Source organism: Brachypodium distachyon, chromosome 1 (genome assembly GCF_000005505.3).
Source record: "Brachypodium distachyon strain Bd21 chromosome 1, Brachypodium_distachyon_v3.0, whole genome shotgun sequence".
Lineage (NCBI taxonomy): Eukaryota > Viridiplantae > Streptophyta > Magnoliopsida > Poales > Poaceae > Brachypodium > Brachypodium distachyon.
The window spans coordinates 18,131,270-18,152,058 of record NC_016131.3 but is presented as its reverse complement, the minus strand read 5'-3'; the positions used below and the strand labels follow the sequence as shown (position 1 = coordinate 18,152,058).

The window sequence follows — 20,789 nt, the reverse complement described above, 5'->3', positions numbered from 1 at the left end:
GCATAACTATTCACTTATAATATGGGACGTGCTAGGCATCGGCCGGGCGTCAGAATCCAGATATCGGCCGCCTCGAGGACCGTTAGATGAGCGCTCACATGCCGTACCGTCACCCCGTGTGGATCTCCTCCTCCCCTGCAACACGACGCCTCCTCCTGCTTGCAGCCCCGACGGCAGCATGACATCCACCGCTCGCAGCATCGCCGTCTCTGCTTGCAGCACCGCGGCCCTTGCCTCACAGCAGCGTCGTGTCCCCATCGTAGAAGCGCCGCCTTGCTTGCCTCGCAGCACCGATGTCTCCCCATCGCAGCAGCGCCGCCCTTGCCTCGCAGCAACGTCGTGTGCCCATTGCAGCTGCGCCGCCCTTGCGACGCAGCACCGGCGTCTTGCCGTCTCCCCATCACAGCAGCGCTGCCCTTGCCACGCAGCAACGCCGCCTACCACTCGCAGCACTGCCGCCCTTGCCTTGCAGCACCGCCATCGGGAGCCATGGTGGTTGCAGCGGGAGAAGACTGACAACAGCGACGAGAGAAGTGAGGAAGAAGCCTGCTGGAGGAAGATATTAAGTGAAGGAGAAAGGGCATCGTGGGGAGGATAAGGAGGAAGGTGCATGGGTGGGACCCACATGCACTTGCTGGGATTTTTTTTCCTCCGCAAAAAGCCAGGTGTCAAGCTCTGGAGGTGGTTGGGCAGACACGTTTCATCTGCCGGTCTAAACCAATCGTTTCCCCTTAAAATATGGACCTAGAGAAAAATAAATACGATCCAACATAAAAAGGGGTGGCGTTCGGTTTTAACTGACAATTCACGTTTTTTTCTTTCTGTTTTTCGATTTGGTTAACAAGAAATGTCCACCAAAATATGATCGGTTTTTTGGCTAACCGTCAATTCGTTTAACATTTATTTCAGTCACGTGTTCAGCTTAAACCGTTATAGCCGAATTTGTGAACCGATAGAGAAACAAGAGAACATCAAATCATGAATTTATCTAAACTTCCAACACATATATATGACTCGAAGTGTCATATTGACATAACTAAACATCATCCAGGCTTTGAAGTTGGCATGAATGGATTGCTGCGAGATCGCCAGTTCTGCTGGTGGACTGCTACTACTGAAGGCTGCAGCGAGATGAGTTCAGTTCAGTGCCTTCTTCCCGTTCGTGTTTTCGGTTCAGAAACTCCCCACACCCCCCCACACCCACCCAACCCTGAAGCGAGCGCGCAGCGCAGCAATGGCCTCCAGGACGCTATCCTTCTACTCGCTCGCCTCCGCCTTCGCCCCCTATGCCCCGCGCTCCAGACTCCCGCATCCTCCTCTCCGCCTCCTCGGCCTCCACCTCAACTCCGGGCATATCCTCCGCGCCTCCACCCTCTCCACCGCCGCCGCCACTGACGCGGACGCCGACCCCTACGAGGGCGTCGACACCGTCGAGCAGCTCCTCGCCCCGAAGCCCGCCTCCCCGGGGCCCTCCCGGATGGGCCGCCTCATGAAGATGCAGCGCCGCGCCGACGGCGAAGGCCTGGCGGCGGGGCGGGGCCGGTGGTTTCCTTACCTGGACGCGTTCCGCGGGGCGGGCGGGGTGGACGTGACGAGCCAGGAGATCGTGGACGTGCTGGAGCCGTACATCCTCGAGCCGCGCCGGGACCGGATCCGCCGCGCCGCCGAGAGCAGGAGCTACTCCGTGTGCCTCGTCGTGGAGGGCCTCTCCGACTTCGGCAACGTCTCGGCGGCGTTCCGGTCTGCTGACGCCCTCGGCGTGCAGTCCGTCCACGTCATCTCCTGCGAGAACAACAAAAGGTGCTGAGGTGAATAGGAGAACCCGAAATGTTAGCTTGCCATATATGCTTCTAACGATTAGCTGTCGAGTTAGTTAGTTGGGCAAAATCGTGGAAACATGAGGGTAATTGCTGTGAATTCATACACTATTTTGGGAACAGATGGGTGTGGCACTGTGGCTCAATCCTCATGAAATTCCCATCATCCTAGTTTCAGAGTATTTTATATGAGATGATATTCTTCTGTTCTCCTTTGAGGCGCCGAATAGTTGACAAACAGTTTTTCGATGGTGCATTTTATTATATTTGTTCCATTAGCTTGAACCACATAAATTTCTGAGAAACTAGTTGGGGCCAAATGTTTTCTGTTGCATGTCGAAATTGTGGAAGAATAATCCAGCATAAAGAGAACGATTGGTCTGCTAAAGGTGGTCTAATGTGAAGAAAATCACCCAACAAGTTTCTAATGTTGACGCATGGATTTTGTGACAATACGTAAAGAACTACATAGAAGTTGCAACTCATTAACTGTGTGAGACTTCATAGGTTTCACACCCTATGATAATTGTAGATATAGTAGCACTTGACAGAGTGGTTGTTCATTGTCAATTGACTATTGCAGGTATAGAGACAACAGGCATGTGAGCATGGGTGCTGAGAAATGGTTGGATATTGAGCTATGGAACTCACCTGCAGAATGTTTTGATGCTTTGAAGAAGCGTGGCTATCGCATTGCAACAACTTGTTTGGGAACTGATTCGGTAGTGTCTCATTCTTATGCATATTATATTTAGGTTTTCTTGTTATATCAATGATTTAGGAAACCTATGAACTACATATAATTCATGTTTTCCATATCATTAATGCATCGTCATTTGTTGTCTGTGGCAAAAAGGAGTTTCCTTTTTTTCAAAAGGAAAAGAATGTTTTCGTTGACTCATATAAACAAGATGCATTTATTGTATATGTGTTGTAACTTGTAAAGCCTTGAGCTTGCAGTAGATCCGTGGTATATGGTCCAACCATCCATTGGAAATCAAATCTGTCGGCAGACGACTGTGGAATGGTTTGTGAGTTGTGATTTTAATCTGTTTGAGGTTATGCAGTATATAACTGGAGTAGATTGTGATTGTTAATTGTTCAGTTGAAATGGAGGATATATGTTACTGTCTCAACTAAACAATCTAGAATGCATTAGTGACGTCTACCTTCAGTAGGTTTGTGAAATAAGATGTATACATTGTCCACGTTCTTAGTATCTTCATGTTTTTTATTTGATTGTTTTCTAGATTCAGCAGGGTAGTGTTTCTCGTCACAACATGTATTATCATTCTCTAATTAATATGCCTGAAGCAATAATTATATTGTGAATGGATTTGTAGGTTTCTGTGTATGACATGGATTGGTCTCATCCAACGGCTATTGTTGTGGGAAATGAGACTATGTACAGGCTCTTCTACTCTCCAGTCATCCTTTTTTTAGCTTTTCAGACATGCATGTTCTGTTACCTACTAGTATTTCTGATCTCTATTGTATTCTTATTATTCTTGTATTGTATTTTTTATTATTCCTGTTTTACTAAAGCATGAAGCATTTTGTAAATTTTAGATCTACTTACAACTTTACGACGAGGTATTTGAATGTCTCTTTGCAAGAGGATTTGCACCTTGCACATGTTCCTTGGTGAATATACTAGTTGTAACCCGTAAATAAAATAGTTTCATATGTTGATGTGTGTTCTACACTTCTACTGATAGCTTGTTTAGATGTTTTCAGGTTACAGTCTAGAAATTTCGTTTTTGTTATTATTATCAAGTGTGGATTACTTAGCCGTTTAAAAAAGTTATAACTTCATGCCTTGAAAATTTCCTGCGTTTTTTCCAGCATGATTTTTGCAGGGCTGTTGGTTCAATAATGCTGTTAACATTTAATATAAACAATTCTTCTTTGGCAGGGGTATTAGTGATGCCGCTCTGAATTTGTCAGACTTGCACTGTTGTGTTCCAATGAAAGGCATGGTGGATTCTTTTAATGTTTCTGTTGCAGCTGGAATCCTTATGCACCATGCTGTCTGCGATAGAGTTTCCCGCCTTGTAAGTCCACTTTTTCCTCCCTGATGCCTTTCAATAGAAGGCATGGGATGCCCGATTATTAAAATTCAGTCTGTTATTGTATTGTACTGCTGCCTCAGAACATGTAACAACCAGTTCTGAATTTGACTAATTTGTTAATCTTGTGGATTAACAGTTTATGGATCAGAGTGGTTTGAACTGCAGCAGCATTAATTTCAGTTTCAGTTCACTGATGGACTTTGAAATCACATTGGAACTATATTTCTTCTTTTTGAAATACATAAAATTGTATTTGTGCTTCATTTGTTTATTTTCTCTGTTCATGCTGCTTAGTATACCTCTAAAATGAAGGAAATTCCAACTATGGCACTGCTTGCAAGTTATTTGTAAATGGGCAGCTTCTTATCTTCGTTAATTACAGGGTCAGCATGGTGATCTGTTACCTGAAGAAAGTAGAATATTGCTTGCAGAGTTTTATTTGCGTCATAGGGAAAGCACGGCTACCGTAATTCATGAATATGCCAAAAGGAAGGCAGATAATTTCGTGGCCAAACTTTGAGATCTTCGTAATGACTACTGAAGAAGAATTATGTACAAGCTAGGGTATTAAGCAGATCGATTTGTTTTGTCTGTTGGCTAATTCAGTATAACATCAACAGTGGACCAGCTGGTAAGTTGTTTCATTTGCTTTTTGTTTGAATCATGTGTTCATGTCATCACTATTATCAAATGCTAAAAGGCTGCGACTCAAATTTGCTAACATTCGTAGACAGGACAGTAATCTGAGCTGTTATTTTACTGATTAATTTTAATGAAGGTTATTTCTGGAGCAGAACAATTGTACTGTTCGGCAGCCCGGGCCTTGCAAGATGATGACTCCAAACAGAACCGTGGACACAACTAGATGATCCAATCTGTTGTGGAAACTTAAAACATTACGATGCACTGATTTGGCTTGCCACTCCAAAATGGAATTTCTGTTGATGAGCCATACTTAGTTGTTGCCCTGAGACTGAGATTCTTGATAAGCCATATTTTTTTGGGTAGGTTTTCACAAAACTACACTTTTGTCTTCAGATGCCGTGATTCGGTCGGTCTCGGCATGTAGTTTTGTGGAAGTATCACCTACTACAAAGGGCAGTTTTGCGGCATATGATACATGTTAAAGAGTGGTTACGTGACAATTTTGGGTAAAGAGTGTATTTTTTGGGATATTTACTCTTTACTTAATAATAGATCCGAGTACACGTGAATTCCAGGTTCATGCTCTTGGATCAGATTCATTCGTCCCTTGAGGATCAAATCTGTTCCCGTGGCAGATTCTGGGGCGTGTTGGTAGGGAAAGCAGTGACAATTTCAAATTTTGGAATTCAATTTAGACCGGCAGCAGACAGTTTCAAATTGTGGAAGATGCATAAATGCGGATAATCTCTATATTTACATCTTAGTTTAGTGTCGCATGTATGTACTGGGTACTGGTCAAGATTTTTTTTTGCACTGTAAGTTCCGTGCTTCATGAAGTTATAGACAAATGATAGCATCAGGAGTGAAGTTGAGCGTAGGCATGGTATATATCCGTTCGATGAAATTCTAGATGAACCCACATCAATTATGTGGTAACAAAACATGTCCTCGGAATTTATAATGAATTTCAAGGTTCAAACCAAAATGACAAGGGACTAATCTCACAGGTTTTAAAAATCCACAAGAACGGTCAGCTTAAACGATGGATATCTAAAATCGTTGAACACATCATGATCAGAGAGTCACCCCACTTGTAAGGCAGGCTATGAAACTGTTGTTTCGTCGACATGCAAAACATGATTTGAGTCGATAGGAGCATGGACACGAGATCTGAACTTTTGGATTTAGTCCGAACTTTTGGATTTAGACCCAACATTCTAAAGAAATTCAAACGAATAAATGTTTTTCCAGAGTACAAATTTTGGGTGAGCAAATCGAAAGTAGAGAAAATGCTTCTAAAAATAATAAAAGTAAAATGGGCCGGGCCGGCCTAGTAGCAGCACTGCGGCAGGGGTGTGTAACTGCCACCTATACTTTACGTAGTCTGCGCGTGGCCCAGATGTATCCTTCGTCTCGCCGTCGCTTCCCCCTTCGTCCCCTCCCGCTGAAACGGCCGTTGCTTTCTTCTGACAGAACCCGCGCGGCCGCGCCTCGATCCACAACCCTAGTGTGTGGGCGTAGGCGTGAGCGTGGCACATGGAGACCACGGCAGGGCCCGCGGTGCTCACGGATGAGCAGCGCCGGCGCATCGAGGCCAACCGCATCTCTGCCATCGAGAGGCTCAAGCGCTCGGCCGCCGCCGCCGGCTCCACTGCTGACGCCGGCGTGTCCAGGCTCGCCAAATGCCCAAGAATCGCTCCTCCTCTGCCCCCGCGTCCTTGCCCGCCGCCTGCGCCTCTGACGGGGTTCCTGGCGGTGTTGGAGGTCTGCAGCCCCGACGAGTTCCAGGTGACGGTGGGTCCAGCGGAGGGCGCCGCCTTCCCCGGGGAGAGCGAGTGCCTCCGTGCCGTTGAGGATTGCGTCGCTTCGGTACGGTCCTTGTATTCTTGAATCATTGTCTAATATATGCATCTTTTTGCCGATTCGGGCTCTGATTTAGGGATTCGGTTCTTTCTTGATGATGCGCGAGGAATTCTGTGCTTTCTTGAATGCCTTTAAGCGTTTCTTCACAAGATCGTGTTTTTCGTATTTCTTGGCAAAACTTTGGTATTTGCGAGTTCTTTCGCGATCAACATTTGTTCTTTGATTCGATATGCCTGCACCGGTCCAAGAATGTGGAAGTTCTTTTTCCATTTCTTGGTGTCTGATGCAAATTGATGTTTTTGTTTGGGGTCTTCGTCAGTTACTTGTTAGTACGGATTTATGACATTTCCTTGCTAAATCGAGGTGTGTTTTCTATGTCTGCAAGAGCTTCACTGGGTCTTTGATATGGATCAGAGTTTACTAGTCTAATTCTTTGTGCCAGGGCCAAATTAACCTTACATGGATATTCGCCTGAACCACCTTGCTCCTTCCATATCTTTGTCCAACGTTATATTTATATATGCAATCTTATGGACAAGGACAACATAGGAGGTCTAACCTTGAAAATCTTCTGCCTCATGGTCTAACTGCTGGGATTTAAGAATTTACCTGGCCTTCCAAATATCAGTCTTATGGACAAAGCTGGTGCCTACCGAGTGCTGCAACTAGCATTTTTAGTACTAGGAAGTGCTGCAACTAGCATTTTTGGTACTTGGAAGTGTTGCAACTAATATTTCATCCATATTTATATTTCACCCTTTTAATCAAGATATTATCATGCCACTAATATATGTTCACAATATGAATGGCGTATCACGTTCAAGAGAGCTGGATGGCTATTAGCATAAACTGGGGGAAAACATTTATGCTGTGGATGATATACAATTCCTACTGACCTTTTTAGGGATCGAATAAATTTTCAATGTCAAGCATATAAAAAGTTATTTTCTTCTGTAATAATTAATACAATCTGTTTGTAGTACCTTGTCCTGGATGACAAGCCTTTTGGTCTACAAGATAAACTGATCTTCTCTCTTAATGTTGGTAGGCTGTACCATTCTGTACAACACAAAGTCAGAGCGGTCATGTTTCTTCTGTCTTTAAGCTCGTTCACTATGAGCTGGTCTTAAAATGCTTGAAGAAGTTGCCTGGAATTGTTGTGCAAGATATACCTTATAGAACAAGGCGTGCTGTTCAAAATTGTGGCACAAACTGGGCTTCTGATAAAGAAGTTAATGATCTTCTTACAAAGCTACCAGATCATTTACGAGATGCACTCCTACCCTTTCAACTTGAAGGTGTGAAATTTGGGCTTCGGAGGCGTGGGCGCTGCCTTATTGCAGATGAGATGGGGCTTGGCAAGACTCTCCAGGTGAGCATATTGCAAATATTGCTGTGTGTATGCATAACTACCGTGTGGGTAGTTTATATGCACAGAGTGTTGCTTCAAATACGGAAATTTGTAAATTGGCATAGGAATATGGGAAATACGGAGCATGCTGATATTTTGAGCTTGCATCAAGGAAGTGTACTTGCTTTTTTTGGATCATGTGTGAATAATTACCAAATTTGCTCTTGTTCATAATTCTTTTGCTTGGAAGCAATGTATATATTTTTTTAGCAGAAAGGGGAAGCAGTGCATTCTCATTCATTTATATGCAGGCGATTGCAATAGCTTGTTGCTTCAAAGATGAGGGCTCTCTATTGATAGTATGTCCAGCTGTTCTGCGTTATACTTGGGCAGAGGAACTGGAACGCTGGGATCCTTCATTTCTGCCAAAAGAAATCCATCTCGGTACTAATTCAGAATTTCACTATTCAAGAGTTAATTTTCCTGATGTGAAACCTGGTATTACAATTACTGCATAGTTCTCATTTGACCCTGAGTAACTGTGAAGTAATACTAGTCCTTATATGTGAACTCCATATGTTGAATTTTTATCTGTAATAAATTCTAAACATTGGAAAGTTTTGGCCCAGATACCAGTCATTTGTTGCATCAGTGCAATTTAAAACATTTTACAAAAGAAAGTTACCACAACAACTGCATTTGCACAAAGTAACATTCCATATACCTAGTTCCATTTGATCAGTCCAGTATCGTTTTTCATTACTTGAGTTATCTTGGGTTCTTACTAAGCATAGAATCTCGTGTATTAACTAGTATTTGATGACATAATAACAAAAATCACTTGTTCAACTTAAATGTTGTGCTGAATGCTGAAAAGAAATTATAATTCCATGACCACATGGCCGCACCTAGTTGTGGTGAAATTTTGCAAATCACTCCTTTTTTGTGCTGCATCATGCAAGTTTTGTAAAAAGATGAATCTATGGCAGGTAGGTTCATGTCTAAGAAATTGTGGATGAAGAACCAAAGACCTACCGCAAAGTCAAACTTGAGTAATTAGGTTCATGTGTAGGTAATATGCTTCATGACTTAGGTCCATACACAAGCTAATAAGCTGCAGAGAAACACCTGTTGGTGTGGTGGTGAAGTTGTGGGTGCATGATTCCACCCACCATGGTTCAAATCCTGGTGCTCACAACATACTTTAGGGGTTTCCCCTACAGTCTTTCCCTCAAAAAAAAAACCTAATAAGCTGCATGAAGTAGGTAAAGAAATCAACTGACTAATCCAAATGAGTCAATATGAGGACCATTGTGGTAGGGAAAGGACGCAGTAGAGGAGAGGTCGTGTCACCACCCACACCACCTCCCGTTGATACTAAAGATTTACAGTTACACTTCTGCCATTTCAGTAAAGACCATTCATCCTGTTACTTGTCCCTTGTATGAATCGTTCTTCAATTTTAAATACTAATCTATTGCATTGTCACTCAGTTTTGTCAGCATTTATTTTTGTATAAAGAGCAAAATTTTGACTGTTCAAATTATATCTCCATTTTCCCTCTTCTGGTTTTCAGTGTTTGGTCGACAAGACAGTCTTGAATATCTAGATGCTTGTCCGAAGGTTGTTGTTATTTCATACAAGATGCTAAGCCGCCTTAGGAAAAGTATGGTTAATAGGAGATGGGCATTGATGATCATTGATGAATCCCACAACATACGCTGCACAAAGATGAAAGAAGAAAAAAATGAGGTGATTATACTATCAGGCAACAGTCTCATGTATCAATCCCAAAGCCCATGAGGGAGATTTAGTTCTTTATGTATCTGGCACATCATATTTATTATTCTAGACCAATCATAACATTGTTATGCTTGCTTAGTAACTCTGGTGCAAAAAAGCTTCCAATTTGCTTGTTGTTTTCATTGTTCCTCCCTGCTTTCTTAAATACTGCAAGAATGCAGAAACACTGAAATTCTGCTGAACAATTTTGTGATTATTACTTCAGCCACCTTATTTCAATTTAAGTTACCAGCTCTAGCATTTTTATCTATAATTTCTAGTTTTACTACTATGATGTATCAACATTCCACTTTCTTCCACTAATGATCACTTCTACTCTCTTGTAACTTATGACAGACAAATGCTGTACTGGAACTAGCTCCTAATATCAACCGCATTGTGCTGCTCTCTGGAACACCCTCTTTGTCAAGGTTGTAACTTGCAAAGATATCCATTGAATTCCTCTTAGGCCTCCTTGTGCTGTTGTGGATATCCGATTCTTCAAGCAGGCTCACATGGTTTGTGCACGTCATTGCATGATTGCAGATCTCAGGAACTTAGAATCAATTTCAAAACATTCTTCCCTTGTAATTAGGAATAAAAGAATAATGAGAGTTCTATTAACTACCACTGTCTTCCGACAGTTGGGGAGGGGGGATGACGCGGTTATCTTACATAAGTTTGGCCAATGTGTTGACTGTCAAAAGTGTGACCAAGTTTATAGCAAAAAATATCAACATATATAATGTCAAACCAAGATACTATGAAAATATAAAAGTGGCAAGAGAACTAGGGTTTGCTCAGTTCTCGGTACAGAACTGGTTGCTTGGGATTATAATAAGTTAAGCCGTGTGCTCCACTATGCCAAACCTCATGCCAGGGAGCCTAAGATTTTGAACTTGGATCTCTTAACCCACATTTGTTTATTCATGCGCGTTTGCAAGATTTACGGCCTCACATGTCACTACAAGTGGAGGTGAGGAGTGAACTCACCACCAACTTGAAACTTTTGGAAGTAATATATAATATAATAGTAATGGGAGATGTCTTCCTTTTCTGTGTAAGCTAAGTGTCTGTGTGTATTTGAGGATGTTAAAAGTGCCCATGTGCATCTTTTTATTCTTATATACTTTTTAATCTGCACGTGATATATTTTACTGTTTAGTACTTGATTTGCAATTTTATCATTCACTAGTATGTTGCTTGACTTATATATTTATTTGTTTGTCAGAGTTAACTTATGATTTGTTTTCTCCTAGGTGACAATAGACCTTTTGACATCTATCACCAGATCAATATGTTATGGTGAGAGAAGGAGAATGTCATCTTATTGTGCTGGTCATATTGAACTTTTCTGATCACTTCCTCTGCTTTTCAGTCCTCATTTGCTTGGAAGTGATAAATTTGAGTTTGCAAAGAAATATTGTTCACTTCATGTTGCTCGAAGTTCGCAGGGTAAAATTTACCAGGTATTTATATCTTGTGACTATCCTCGTTGTCAAGTCAGATTGACTGATTGCTAGTCCTAAGCTCTACTAGGTTGTTGTTTGTCATGTTAAGTACTACCATGTGCAAATCAGTTTCACGAAATCATGAATTAATGCTTGAAAACCAATGATACTAACGTGTAAATAATTTCTACTAGTATATGTAACTGCATATAGAAATAGTTGATATGTAAGTTTGTCACAATGTTTCATATGCAGGACTTTTCAAAGGGTGTGCGATTGACAGAGTTAAATGTTTTGCTCAGTCAGACTCTCATGGTTGGCTAATTCTCTCTCAGCTTTGAAGCCTCGTTGTATAGCCTTTTATGATTATTATATTCATGATGTATTTTGTTACTGATATCCAAACTATTCATAGACTTTTTATGGTCATTGCATGCTTTCCCTAAGTGCTGCTTCATGGTATTTGCCCATGGATTTGGATCTGCATGGCATTACAGTTCTTTTTCATGTATACAGTTTGATTACATTTGCAATCTGCATACCACTAGGTTATGAAGTGACAAACTCGCATGATAGAAAGTTGTAGTGTGCAAGAAACCATCCTCTACTTGGCCGATATTGCTCTTACCACTGAAAATAGATTTTGTTCGAGAAGTATATTTAAGTACTAGACTAGCTTCATTGCCTAATACTCCCTATATTCTTCTTTAGTTTTTGTTTTGCGGCAATTATAAAAGTATTTTGGTTTGTCAGATGAAAATGGTATTACTAGATTTATCAATGAAAGTGCTTCTATATGACCCCACATTTTAAAATATAAATAGTACCATATAATTAGAAAACTTAATGGTAAAACTTTGTGCACGAGCAAAGGAAAATGAAGATAGTAATATGCTTTCTGTTTGCTAATATTAAACATCGTTGAACTGTTTTGCTGTCACTAGCCATGTAACCTCAATGAAGTTCTAGGCTGATATTTGACCGTCTATCACTTCCAGATCTAACGACTTTAGTTCGCTTCTGTGCTGTAGATTAGGCGCTTGAAGGAGCATTTGTTGAATGAACTACCCCCCAAGCGCCGACAGATTATTAGATTGAAGTTGAGGGCATTAGGTTTCAAGACAACTATGGCCTCTTATATCCAAGAGATGGACACTGGCACATATAGTAGTTCTGATACTCCTACAGTTGCCACATCCGAGAAAAGCAATGATTATGAAGCAGAAGTGGGAGAAGGTAACACTCGTGGTGTAATAGCAGATATTTATCACATGTCAATCTTACTAACGTAGTCATGTTTTATCAATTTGTGATGCATAGCTCATTGCAATAGACTAGATGTCAAATAGATAGTTGTTATATTGGGTCTAGAGCAAGAGGACTGGCTACTAAGACATACTACAATGCAACAATGTTGAAGTACTATCCAGTAATTTCATTGAAGCGTGTTATTGCATTTATCATGTATGGCATATGCATATCAAATATGCCAGACTTTCAGCTGTGCATATGGCTGTTTCGTAGTTGCCAATTGGCATTACACAGTGCGTATTAGCCCCAGTCGTCCCAGGTGTAAATCCGCCCCTGTTACACATGGCATGATGGGGAGATGCAGGATAGTATGATGCTGTAATTGGCTATCTGAATCGGATTATACATACAAAAATCTACCTCAAAAGGAGGCCTTTCACTACAAAGATCTTACATTGATGCTAACAAAAAAAAAAGGTCCACGCCGACAAGACAAACACTCCTATGATTTTTTTTATATTTGAATCACCAAAGCTTTGACGTTAGGATGGTTTGTACTCCCTGTGTATCAACTAGAAAAAGTTGATGGAATTGCACAACTCTCTGTTTTAATACTACCATTTACTTCTCCAATTGTACCTTTTCTAATGTGTTGAACATGAATTGTCATCATCAAAATTCAAATGACATGCTTTATTTGTGTAGCCATAACCTCCCATTTGTTAATTCTTACTGTAACATTGACAAATGTATCAAAACTGTTGTCGATCGAGATGAAGCATTTGTTTTCCGTCATTTTCGCATTCAAGACTAGTAAACTAGCAAAGACTATTCTGGCTGTTTGGTTTAAACTTTGTTCCTTTCCTTTGATTATTTCATTTTCTCAGATGATGTTTGCAAGAAATCTCCAAGGCATTTCTCTCAACAGGAAATTGGCATTGCAAAAATACCTGGGTTTAGTGAGTGGTTCTCAAATCATTTGATACATGACAATCCAGACTCCCAGTCTAGTTGCCAGAAAACAATAATTTTTGCCCATCACTTGAAGGTTCTAGATGGAGTGCAGGTATTTCTTTTAAGGTTTCTAACAGTTGTACAGTTTAAACCGTTATCTTGCTAGTGTGAGTTATTACTGCTACGATGCTCCAGAGTCACCATACATAAATGATATCTGCTCTCATCATTTATTACTATTGCTTTGCTCCATAGTGTCTATACATAAATATGTTACCATTGTTCTCATAATTAACGATAGCATCCTGAACATGGGTAAAATTTAAAATCACAACTCGAAATAAAAAGAACCTCAGTAAGATTAACTACCACCTCAATGAAATAAAAAGTTGTCATTCTACAGGTGATTGGAAGAACTCAAATGGCATGTGTCTGAAACCTATGTCCAAGGGACTCACGTCAGTTGTAACACTCCCTTTTCCACAATATGATTTAGCTACAGAGATGATAATATCATATCCAGCATGTTCTGTGCATGGTTTGGTAAGGGTGATCTGAGGAGTACCAGTGGTAGAGCACTCACCTCGCCTTGACTAGTTGCCATGCAATGTAGTCTTACCCTAACTGTTTGGTTTAAGGGCCAAACAATGTAACAATCATGAATCTATCTAACCCTATCTTTTCCTTGTGGCTGCTTTTGAGGCTGCTGCTGCCATGTGCTTCCTGATGTGGGCCAGCCCACACCAGAGCCCCTAACATAGTTGATGTGATATTGTTAATGTTTGCATCCTTGCTAATAACATGTCTTTCCTTTGCTTGTATGGGATCATGATCCACCAAGATAGTTATGTAATCAGTTGGATACTTGGACAAGATCCATGGTTATGTTACATGATTACATCCTCCCAAGTCCCAAACCACTAATTGGGATTAATTTGTTGCGTGCTTTAACTCGATATGCAGCTGGATGCCACAAATCATACTATTCTATATCATCTAATTACATGGCTTCTAGAAAATAAATGTATTCATACTTTTGACTCAAACTGTTTTATGCATAGGTGTTTCTGTGTGAGAAGGGGATCAACTTCGTTCGCATTGATGGTAGCTCACTTCCTAGAGAAAGGAAAGAAGCTGTTGATTCTTTCCGTTCAAATCCAGAGGTTTCCATTTTCCCTCATTTTGATTCTTATTGGCCTAGTGATATATCAGAATGTGAGTAATTTTGTGAAGTCGTGCAAATTTCACTAAAATTGTTTGTACAAGTTTTCAACTATATTTATTTCCATATGTGCATTGAAAATAAATTCAAGAACAAACTCAATTTTGCAAAATGCAAAAAGGATAAGTATCACGTGTAAGGTGTGAATTAAACAACTGATTTGCCATTTTTGTTTGTCACAAAAAGGATTGAGTCTGTTCTTGATATTTTGCATGGATCATGGATATACAGCATGCTAATACCTACACAAAGAAGTTTTGGAAACTGTTTGTGAGTTTTGTGTAATTTGCAAATGATTTCACAAAGGGCACAATACATATTCCATGTTGATGCTAAGTTTCTTATTTTGCAAGCTGCTTATCCATCATTGACCAAGTTTTACTTTCTTCTTAATAGGTGAAGGTTGTGGTAATTGGAATTACTGCTGGTGGTGTTGGTTTAGACTTTTCATCTGCTCAAAATGTTGTTTTTCTGGAGCTCCCAAGATCATCTTCAGAGTTACTTCAGGTCCTTGGCTTTTCAATCCTTGTTGTCTCTTCAAGCCATAGGAAGTGCAAAATTAACGAGGAATTTCGTGACATCTTGTTAGTTGCTGGTAAAAGGATTACAATATGTCAAACCAATCCAGGTGTTGCTGTGAGCCTACCTGTGTAATGGTGGTTGCTGCAAAGCATTTGAACTTGTGCCCATATGTGTTCACTTCACGTTTTATCATGCTGATTTTTAAGTGCAGTCTCGAACACATGTACGGTGCATCCTTCTCTGACTGGCTTTGAATGTGGTTGTAATTGCTACATTTAATTGTTGATTGATAATAGGCTGAGGACAGAGCTCATAGGCGTGGTCAAACAAATGCGGTCAATATATATATCTTTTGTGCAAAGGTTAGTTCCTCAGCCTTTTTTTTTCTTTTTCTGTAGTTGTTTTGTAATTTTGGTAATTAGAGCCTTAAATTGTTTTGGTCTTGCAGAACACATCAGATGAGTCACATTGGCTTCACTTAAACCAGAGTTTGTTCCGTGTCTCATCTGTGATGAATGGGAAGAAAGATGCGATACGAGAGATCGAGGTAGGTGAAGTTGAAAGGTGAAATTGTTACCACAAAGTTTTGACATTTCAACTTTCATGTATGGTCTATGTCCTACTATTCCTTTTGAGTGGTTCGGAGGGGCTGTGCTAGCGCACTTTTTGGATCGAGGTGATTTTAGGGGTTTGCAACTGGCTGTCCTACACACTTATAAGTTTCAGAAAGGTGGTCTGAGCTGCTCCGGATCTTGAAAAACTGCACGAAGCGCACTTCTGGATTTATTTTATCTAGCAATTCTTTTATTTTATGTCATGGGCGTACATCCCTGTAGGGGGCGCAGCCCTAGGTATCCAAATAAGGGACGATATCCCATTAGTATCTTCTAAATTAGTTAGGCAAGAGATTAGGTAGGAATATTAAGTTACGGTTTGTTACGAAATTGGAGATTAGTTTCTTGGATGTCAAGTTCAGTCTTCCCTATAAAAGGGCCCCTTGTAATCATTATAAGAAGTCAAGAATAAATCATTCTAGTTATCCCCCCCTGCCCTTGAGGTGTGGCTATCTTAATGGAGCTGCCGTGCCTCTTGGGTCCAGGGTCACCCCATCCGGGCCCTAGGGCCGTTATCCCCCTTTCATGAACCTAATTTATGACATTTTATCTCTTGAAGATGATGGTTTGGTAGGATATTGAAGATAATTCTAGGACGAATGTAAGCAATTCTTTTTATGTAGCCTTTATTCGTTTACGTTATGTTTGTTAGGTTGATCAAGTTTACCACCTTGGGGAAATCAGCAACACCAAGGAGAAAACACAGCATGAGTCTTTGGAGAATCATGATCCAGGTAAAACATTTTGAAAAAGAAGTATCAGGGATTGATGAATGGATATCAATAATTATGACTAATGAAAAGAAAGGCTGAGTTATTTGAGCCTTATACAGGCTCTAATGATGGATCAAAAGAGCTTTTAGAAAGTGACACTATGTCCATCAACTTTGTTCCTGGCATTAGCGATATGGAATTTGAGTGGGATTTCACTATTAGGTCGATCCCTCTAAACTTTGAGGTACAAACAAGTTGCTCCTTTTGAGTTTTCATCATCATTCAGCATTCCTATGATTGATTTCCAGCTGATTCTGTCTGTGCATTTTACCCTCATAGGATGAAAGCCTTCATTCAGTCATGCAATATAATACAGCTCTAACAGCACATGAAGCTACAGTTTGCAATAGTTTTTCTATTTCACCAAATGCGTTTTGCTATTCAGTTCCAAGCTCTAAATCCATAAAGGTAACTAAAAAGTCCTAGCTTTTATATGATATTTTATAAATTTATCTTATGCTGCTCAAATATAACAGGCTCGTAGGAGGATTTCTGAAAGTCCTGGGACTATTTCAGATGGTCATATTCAAGTGGAGTATCTGCGTTTTGAGGTTCAAAAATCTCCGGCGACTAGCTTAATAGCTCTCATCTTTAGTTCTTTTCCCTTATGTTTATATGTTGTATTACGCGAACTGTCTCAACTTGTGAATTTATTTTATATACATTTCCTTGCTTTTGTTACTCATTCTTTAAATTCTTCTGCTTTATCATCATCTTTGACAGGTTAGCCATCACACAGGTCGAATCCACTTGTACATTTGTGTTCCAGGACATGATTCAAGACCTAGACCACTTTTTCAGAATTTTCTGCCAGAGGAAGTACAATCCCTATGCTCTAGCAGTGTTAAGAAAGCAAGTAGACAGCTATTGAAGAGCAATCCAACATTTTGCAATATGTTCAAGGATTTTTTTAAAGAATGGTTAGCACTAAGGCCAATTGATCAGAGGAAACTGTTGGGGAAACCGTTACAGATTCCATTGAGTGTTGAGTTGTGCTATCTGAAAAATAGCATCAACCACACCACACAAGTAAGCATTTCTTGACTTCAACACTTCCTTTCCTTTGCATACTCAATTTCTTTGGTTATGAATATTGCACAAAATGTGCAAGACGTTGCCTGGTTTCCATGTGGTTAAGCTTGTCTATCTAAATTATAGACTTTCTTGTGTCCTAGATGCTGATGCTAAAGGATGCTCCACTTCTAGCAGAATTTACTAAGCATGTTGCAACACTTCTGTGCCTACCATAGGAAGTCCTTATGATAGATCGTACCACCTCATTCAATATAAGGGTCAAATGAAATACTCCCTCTGATCCTAAATTCTTGTTGTGGTTTTAGTTCTTGAGTAGCTTTTATACACACTACGATTAGGATTTAGTGCAAAGCAAGATTCTTAGAGGTGCCATTGTGGTTGTTTCAAATATCCCAATATCTGCCAAAGTGTAGATGAATAAGTCTGAGTTTTCCATTCTCTGTCTAGTCTTAGATTAGGATTTAATACATACTCTACATACGCAGAGACCTGATCATGTATGTGCCAGTTTAAGAATAGATGACATGAATCGCAAAATATGTACTTGGCTTGTTGTTCCTTGGTCTGATCCTGTTTCCTTTTATGTCTGTTGTGATCAACTTTCTTAGGGGTTGATTAAAGGGGGGAGTAAGAGGCGTATAACTCCATTGAGTGTTATTAGTGACCCTTTGCCTGAAAATGCTGAATGGAGAAAGGTGGTTTTACATAATGGTACAACTAAAGAGAAAGAGTACACTCAAGGTTGGACTGCTGATGATGAGCCTCTCTGCAAACTATGTCAAGGACTTTGCAAGTAATATGACTCACTTATGCACTTGCTACAGATTCCCTTGTTCTGTTATAACAATGATATTTACTTTTGTTCAGAGGAAATCTTGCGAAATCACCTGAGTATTTTGAAGATCTATTCTGTTGTCTGGACTGCTTCCAGAATTATAGATTGAGAACCAGCCAGGGGGCTCTGAGGCAGGTATGACTTTTTTATCTTCTGCTATCAACAACATATATATAAAACTTTGAAGTTGTCTGATGTAAAATAAAGGTAACTTTCCATTTTTACATACAAAATTGTGAATTATTTAATGAAGCTTGTGCTTGTTAAAACTTTGAAGGCATTGTTTCAAATAGAACATGGTATATGTTCCCAGTGCAAGCTTGACTGCTGCAAGCTTGTCAAATATATTAAACCCCTAGGCAAGCAAAACAGAGAAGCATACATCAGGAATGTTGCTCCAAATATTGCAAATAGAAGGAAACTGTAAGTGCTGCACTCCACCATGCTTTTCCTATCCATTTTAGCTTTTGCTGGCTTCTCTTTTGCATATCTAGCAGGCTAGCATAATACTCTAGTTTGAAAAGCTATAATACATATCTAACAGAACTCACACAATGTTAATGAACATGGGAATGCGTATCATTTTTAATTTGCCCGTTTCCTATGGACTGTCTTCTTTAATCTGCACCGTACCACAGGCTAGGAAAGCTTGTCCAAGAGCCAACCGAGGGAAATGCTTGGCATGCAGATCACATAATACCTGTATATAAAGGAGGAGGTACGGTACATGCACGGTTCTACGTATTCGACTCTTTTATGGCATGTCCTAATTAATCTGATTTATGGCAGGGGAATGTACACTTGAGAATATGAGGACTCTATGTGTGGCTTGTCATGCTGAGGTCACTAAAGCTCAGCAGAAGGAGCAAAAAAAACTAAGAAGGGAGGCGAAAGAGCTTCTGAGAAATGCAATGAAGCAGCAGAAGGACGATGTCAGTAGTTCCTCAGGATTTCAATTATCTTTCAACCTGTTTGCAAGATTAAAAGGAAATAAGATCTATTTAAGCAATTTCTTTGCTGGAAAATTCATTTTTTTTTCTGGAATATAAAGAATTGCTCCTAATGATTTTCTCCTACAATAACTCCTGCAATTGCCAACATTCCATTTCTTTGAGCATGACACAGTTTTTCTTGGAGTGGCACTTTTATAAGTCAGTTCGTTGTGTAGTAAATAGCTCGATTTGTCTTCCTGAAACATGCACAGCTGTATTTCTCTGCTCTTCTAAATGTTGTCCGATTTGCTTGACATATGTTTCCAATTATTTTTCTGTTCACTGCAGGCAAGTGAAGCAACAGGAGACGACAATTCTTTATTGGTTGCTGTTCCTGGCAGTGCCTACTCCTTAGTACTTGAGGCTCCTCATACGCCTACAAAATAGGTCATGTATACACATGGAATGCAACCAGGCATTGTTGTTATAATGTTTGTATTTTAAGTTGTACTCTGGTACCATCTTCAGCCATGTTTTGTTTTCAACTGTGGAAAGTTTGCAGAATCATGTAAAGGTGCTGGGGAAGTTTTTTTTGGGCCCAAATGCAACCAACTTGTTGTGAGCTGTCTGTAGGAATCGGGCAATCTTGTCGTATGCTGCTGTAAGAAGTTTTTTTTTTTCAATTTCAAATGCTGGATGCAATCTTGTAACTATGTCTGTGAGCGACATGTTGAGGCCATTTGCCCTGGTACTTCAGCTGTGCTTTTGGTATGTTTGACGATTTCCCCATAAGTATTCATGTGGAAATGAATTTGTGTTATTCATAAGTTTTAAGTTCAAATTCTGAAATCTGTAGTGTGTTCAATGCAATATATTTAAGGGACTTCTTTTCAGGGCTCGTGATCCAGCCATCTAGATATCCTGACCACCGAAAAACCCATCCAACAGCTCTCCTAGGCGTCCTCTATACCGAAGTTTCTTTCTCGTATGGCCCGGTATTTCTGCAGGCCGGGCCTGTCGTCCTCTTTCTTTATTCCTCCTTGTCAGGCAGTTTGGCCCAAGTCCTTGCGGTTCCTTGCTGGGCCAGCACACCTGCCGTGTTTTGGTTTGGCCCAGGTTCCTGACATCGCGAGTTATTTCTGCTTCACGTTTTGGTCCAAGCTCCACGTTTTGGGCCAGGACCCTGACATCGCCAGTTGGACCAATTTATGGCTGCTCATGTTTTGGCCCAAGTTATTGTGCCATTTTTTAACAGGCCCAGCACACCTTTCTGGCCCAACTTTTTAGTAGGACCATGTTTGAAACGGCTCAAATTTCAATCACAAAGCGGACACCATTGCGGACAAAAGTAGATGTGCCAGCCCATGTCTTCCAGTGTTCATATCCTGAGCCGGCCTATCATTTTTTCAAATGGTCACAAGACAGTTATAAAAAAATTCTGGAACTTCTACATGTTGCTTTCAAGAGTTTGCAAGGGTTTTGTGCAAGGGTGCCTTTTACTGTATTTCCCCTTAACAAAAATGCTATCTTTTTCTCGGTGCATATTACGTTTCGTGAAGACAATATTTTTATGATCCAAAAACACAATCGTCAAGACAATATTTTTATGATCCAAAACCACAATTATCATCAAGTATTTCATGTCATAAATATCACATGTAAACAAAATA

General features: G+C 40.3%; 2 protein-coding genes across 3 annotated transcripts; both read left to right on the top strand.

Moving 5' to 3' along the window:
- The first annotated feature begins 1,044 nt into the window (after positions 1–1,044).
- Positions 1,045–5,251, top strand: LOC100820978 (tRNA (guanosine(18)-2'-O)-methyltransferase). 2 transcript variants are annotated; one of them, XM_010237716.3, is made up of 6 exons: positions 1,045–1,800; positions 2,401–2,539; positions 3,161–3,222; positions 3,733–3,871; positions 4,272–4,520; positions 4,684–5,251. In XM_010237716.3, the coding sequence occupies exons 1-5, from the start codon at positions 1,235–1,237 to the stop codon at positions 4,407–4,409; spliced, it is 1,044 nt and encodes a 347-aa protein (XP_010236018.1). In that variant the 5' UTR covers positions 1,045–1,234; the 3' UTR covers positions 4,410–4,520; positions 4,684–5,251. The 2 variants fall into 2 exon arrangements, with proteins under 2 accessions (XP_010236018.1, XP_003562760.1); XM_003562712.4 differs by having other exon boundaries at positions 4,668–5,251.
- A 697-nt stretch (positions 5,252–5,948) lies between these two features.
- Positions 5,949–19,875, top strand: LOC100832506 (DNA annealing helicase and endonuclease ZRANB3). Its single transcript, XM_003559961.4, has 25 exons — positions 5,949–6,403; positions 7,446–7,769; positions 8,060–8,192; positions 9,325–9,500; positions 9,888–9,961; positions 10,800–10,835; positions 10,909–10,999; positions 11,237–11,296; positions 12,013–12,217; positions 13,120–13,298; positions 14,248–14,349; positions 14,805–14,915; positions 15,227–15,292; positions 15,379–15,477; positions 16,197–16,278; positions 16,377–16,501; positions 16,597–16,725; positions 16,794–16,868; positions 17,041–17,346; positions 17,961–18,145; positions 18,220–18,322; positions 18,465–18,610; positions 18,826–18,905; positions 18,977–19,119; positions 19,468–19,875. The coding sequence occupies exons 1-25, from the start codon at positions 6,071–6,073 to the stop codon at positions 19,564–19,566; spliced, it is 3,462 nt and encodes a 1,153-aa protein (XP_003560009.1). The 5' UTR covers positions 5,949–6,070; the 3' UTR covers positions 19,567–19,875.
- The last annotated feature ends 914 nt before the right edge of the window (positions 19,876–20,789 follow it).

Bases quoted from the DNA above. Each gene is read 5' to 3' on its own strand.
- LOC100820978 (XM_010237716.3), top strand. From the start codon at position 1,235: ATGGCCTCCAGGACGCTATCCTTCTACTCGCTCGCCTCCGCCTTCGCC. The intron at 3,223-3,732 runs GTACAGGCTCTT...CTTCTTTGGCAG, and splicing joins GTTGTGGGAAATGAGACTAT to GGGTATTAGTGATGCCGCTC. The intron at 3,872-4,271 runs GTAAGTCCACTT...CGTTAATTACAG, and splicing joins GCGATAGAGTTTCCCGCCTT to GGTCAGCATGGTGATCTGTT.
- LOC100832506 (XM_003559961.4), top strand. From the start codon at position 6,071: ATGGAGACCACGGCAGGGCCCGCGGTGCTCACGGATGAGCAGCGCCGG. The intron at 16,279-16,376 runs GTAAAACATTTT...AGCCTTATACAG, and splicing joins TTTGGAGAATCATGATCCAG to GCTCTAATGATGGATCAAAA. The intron at 18,323-18,464 runs GTATGACTTTTT...AAAACTTTGAAG, and splicing joins GCCAGGGGGCTCTGAGGCAG to GCATTGTTTCAAATAGAACA.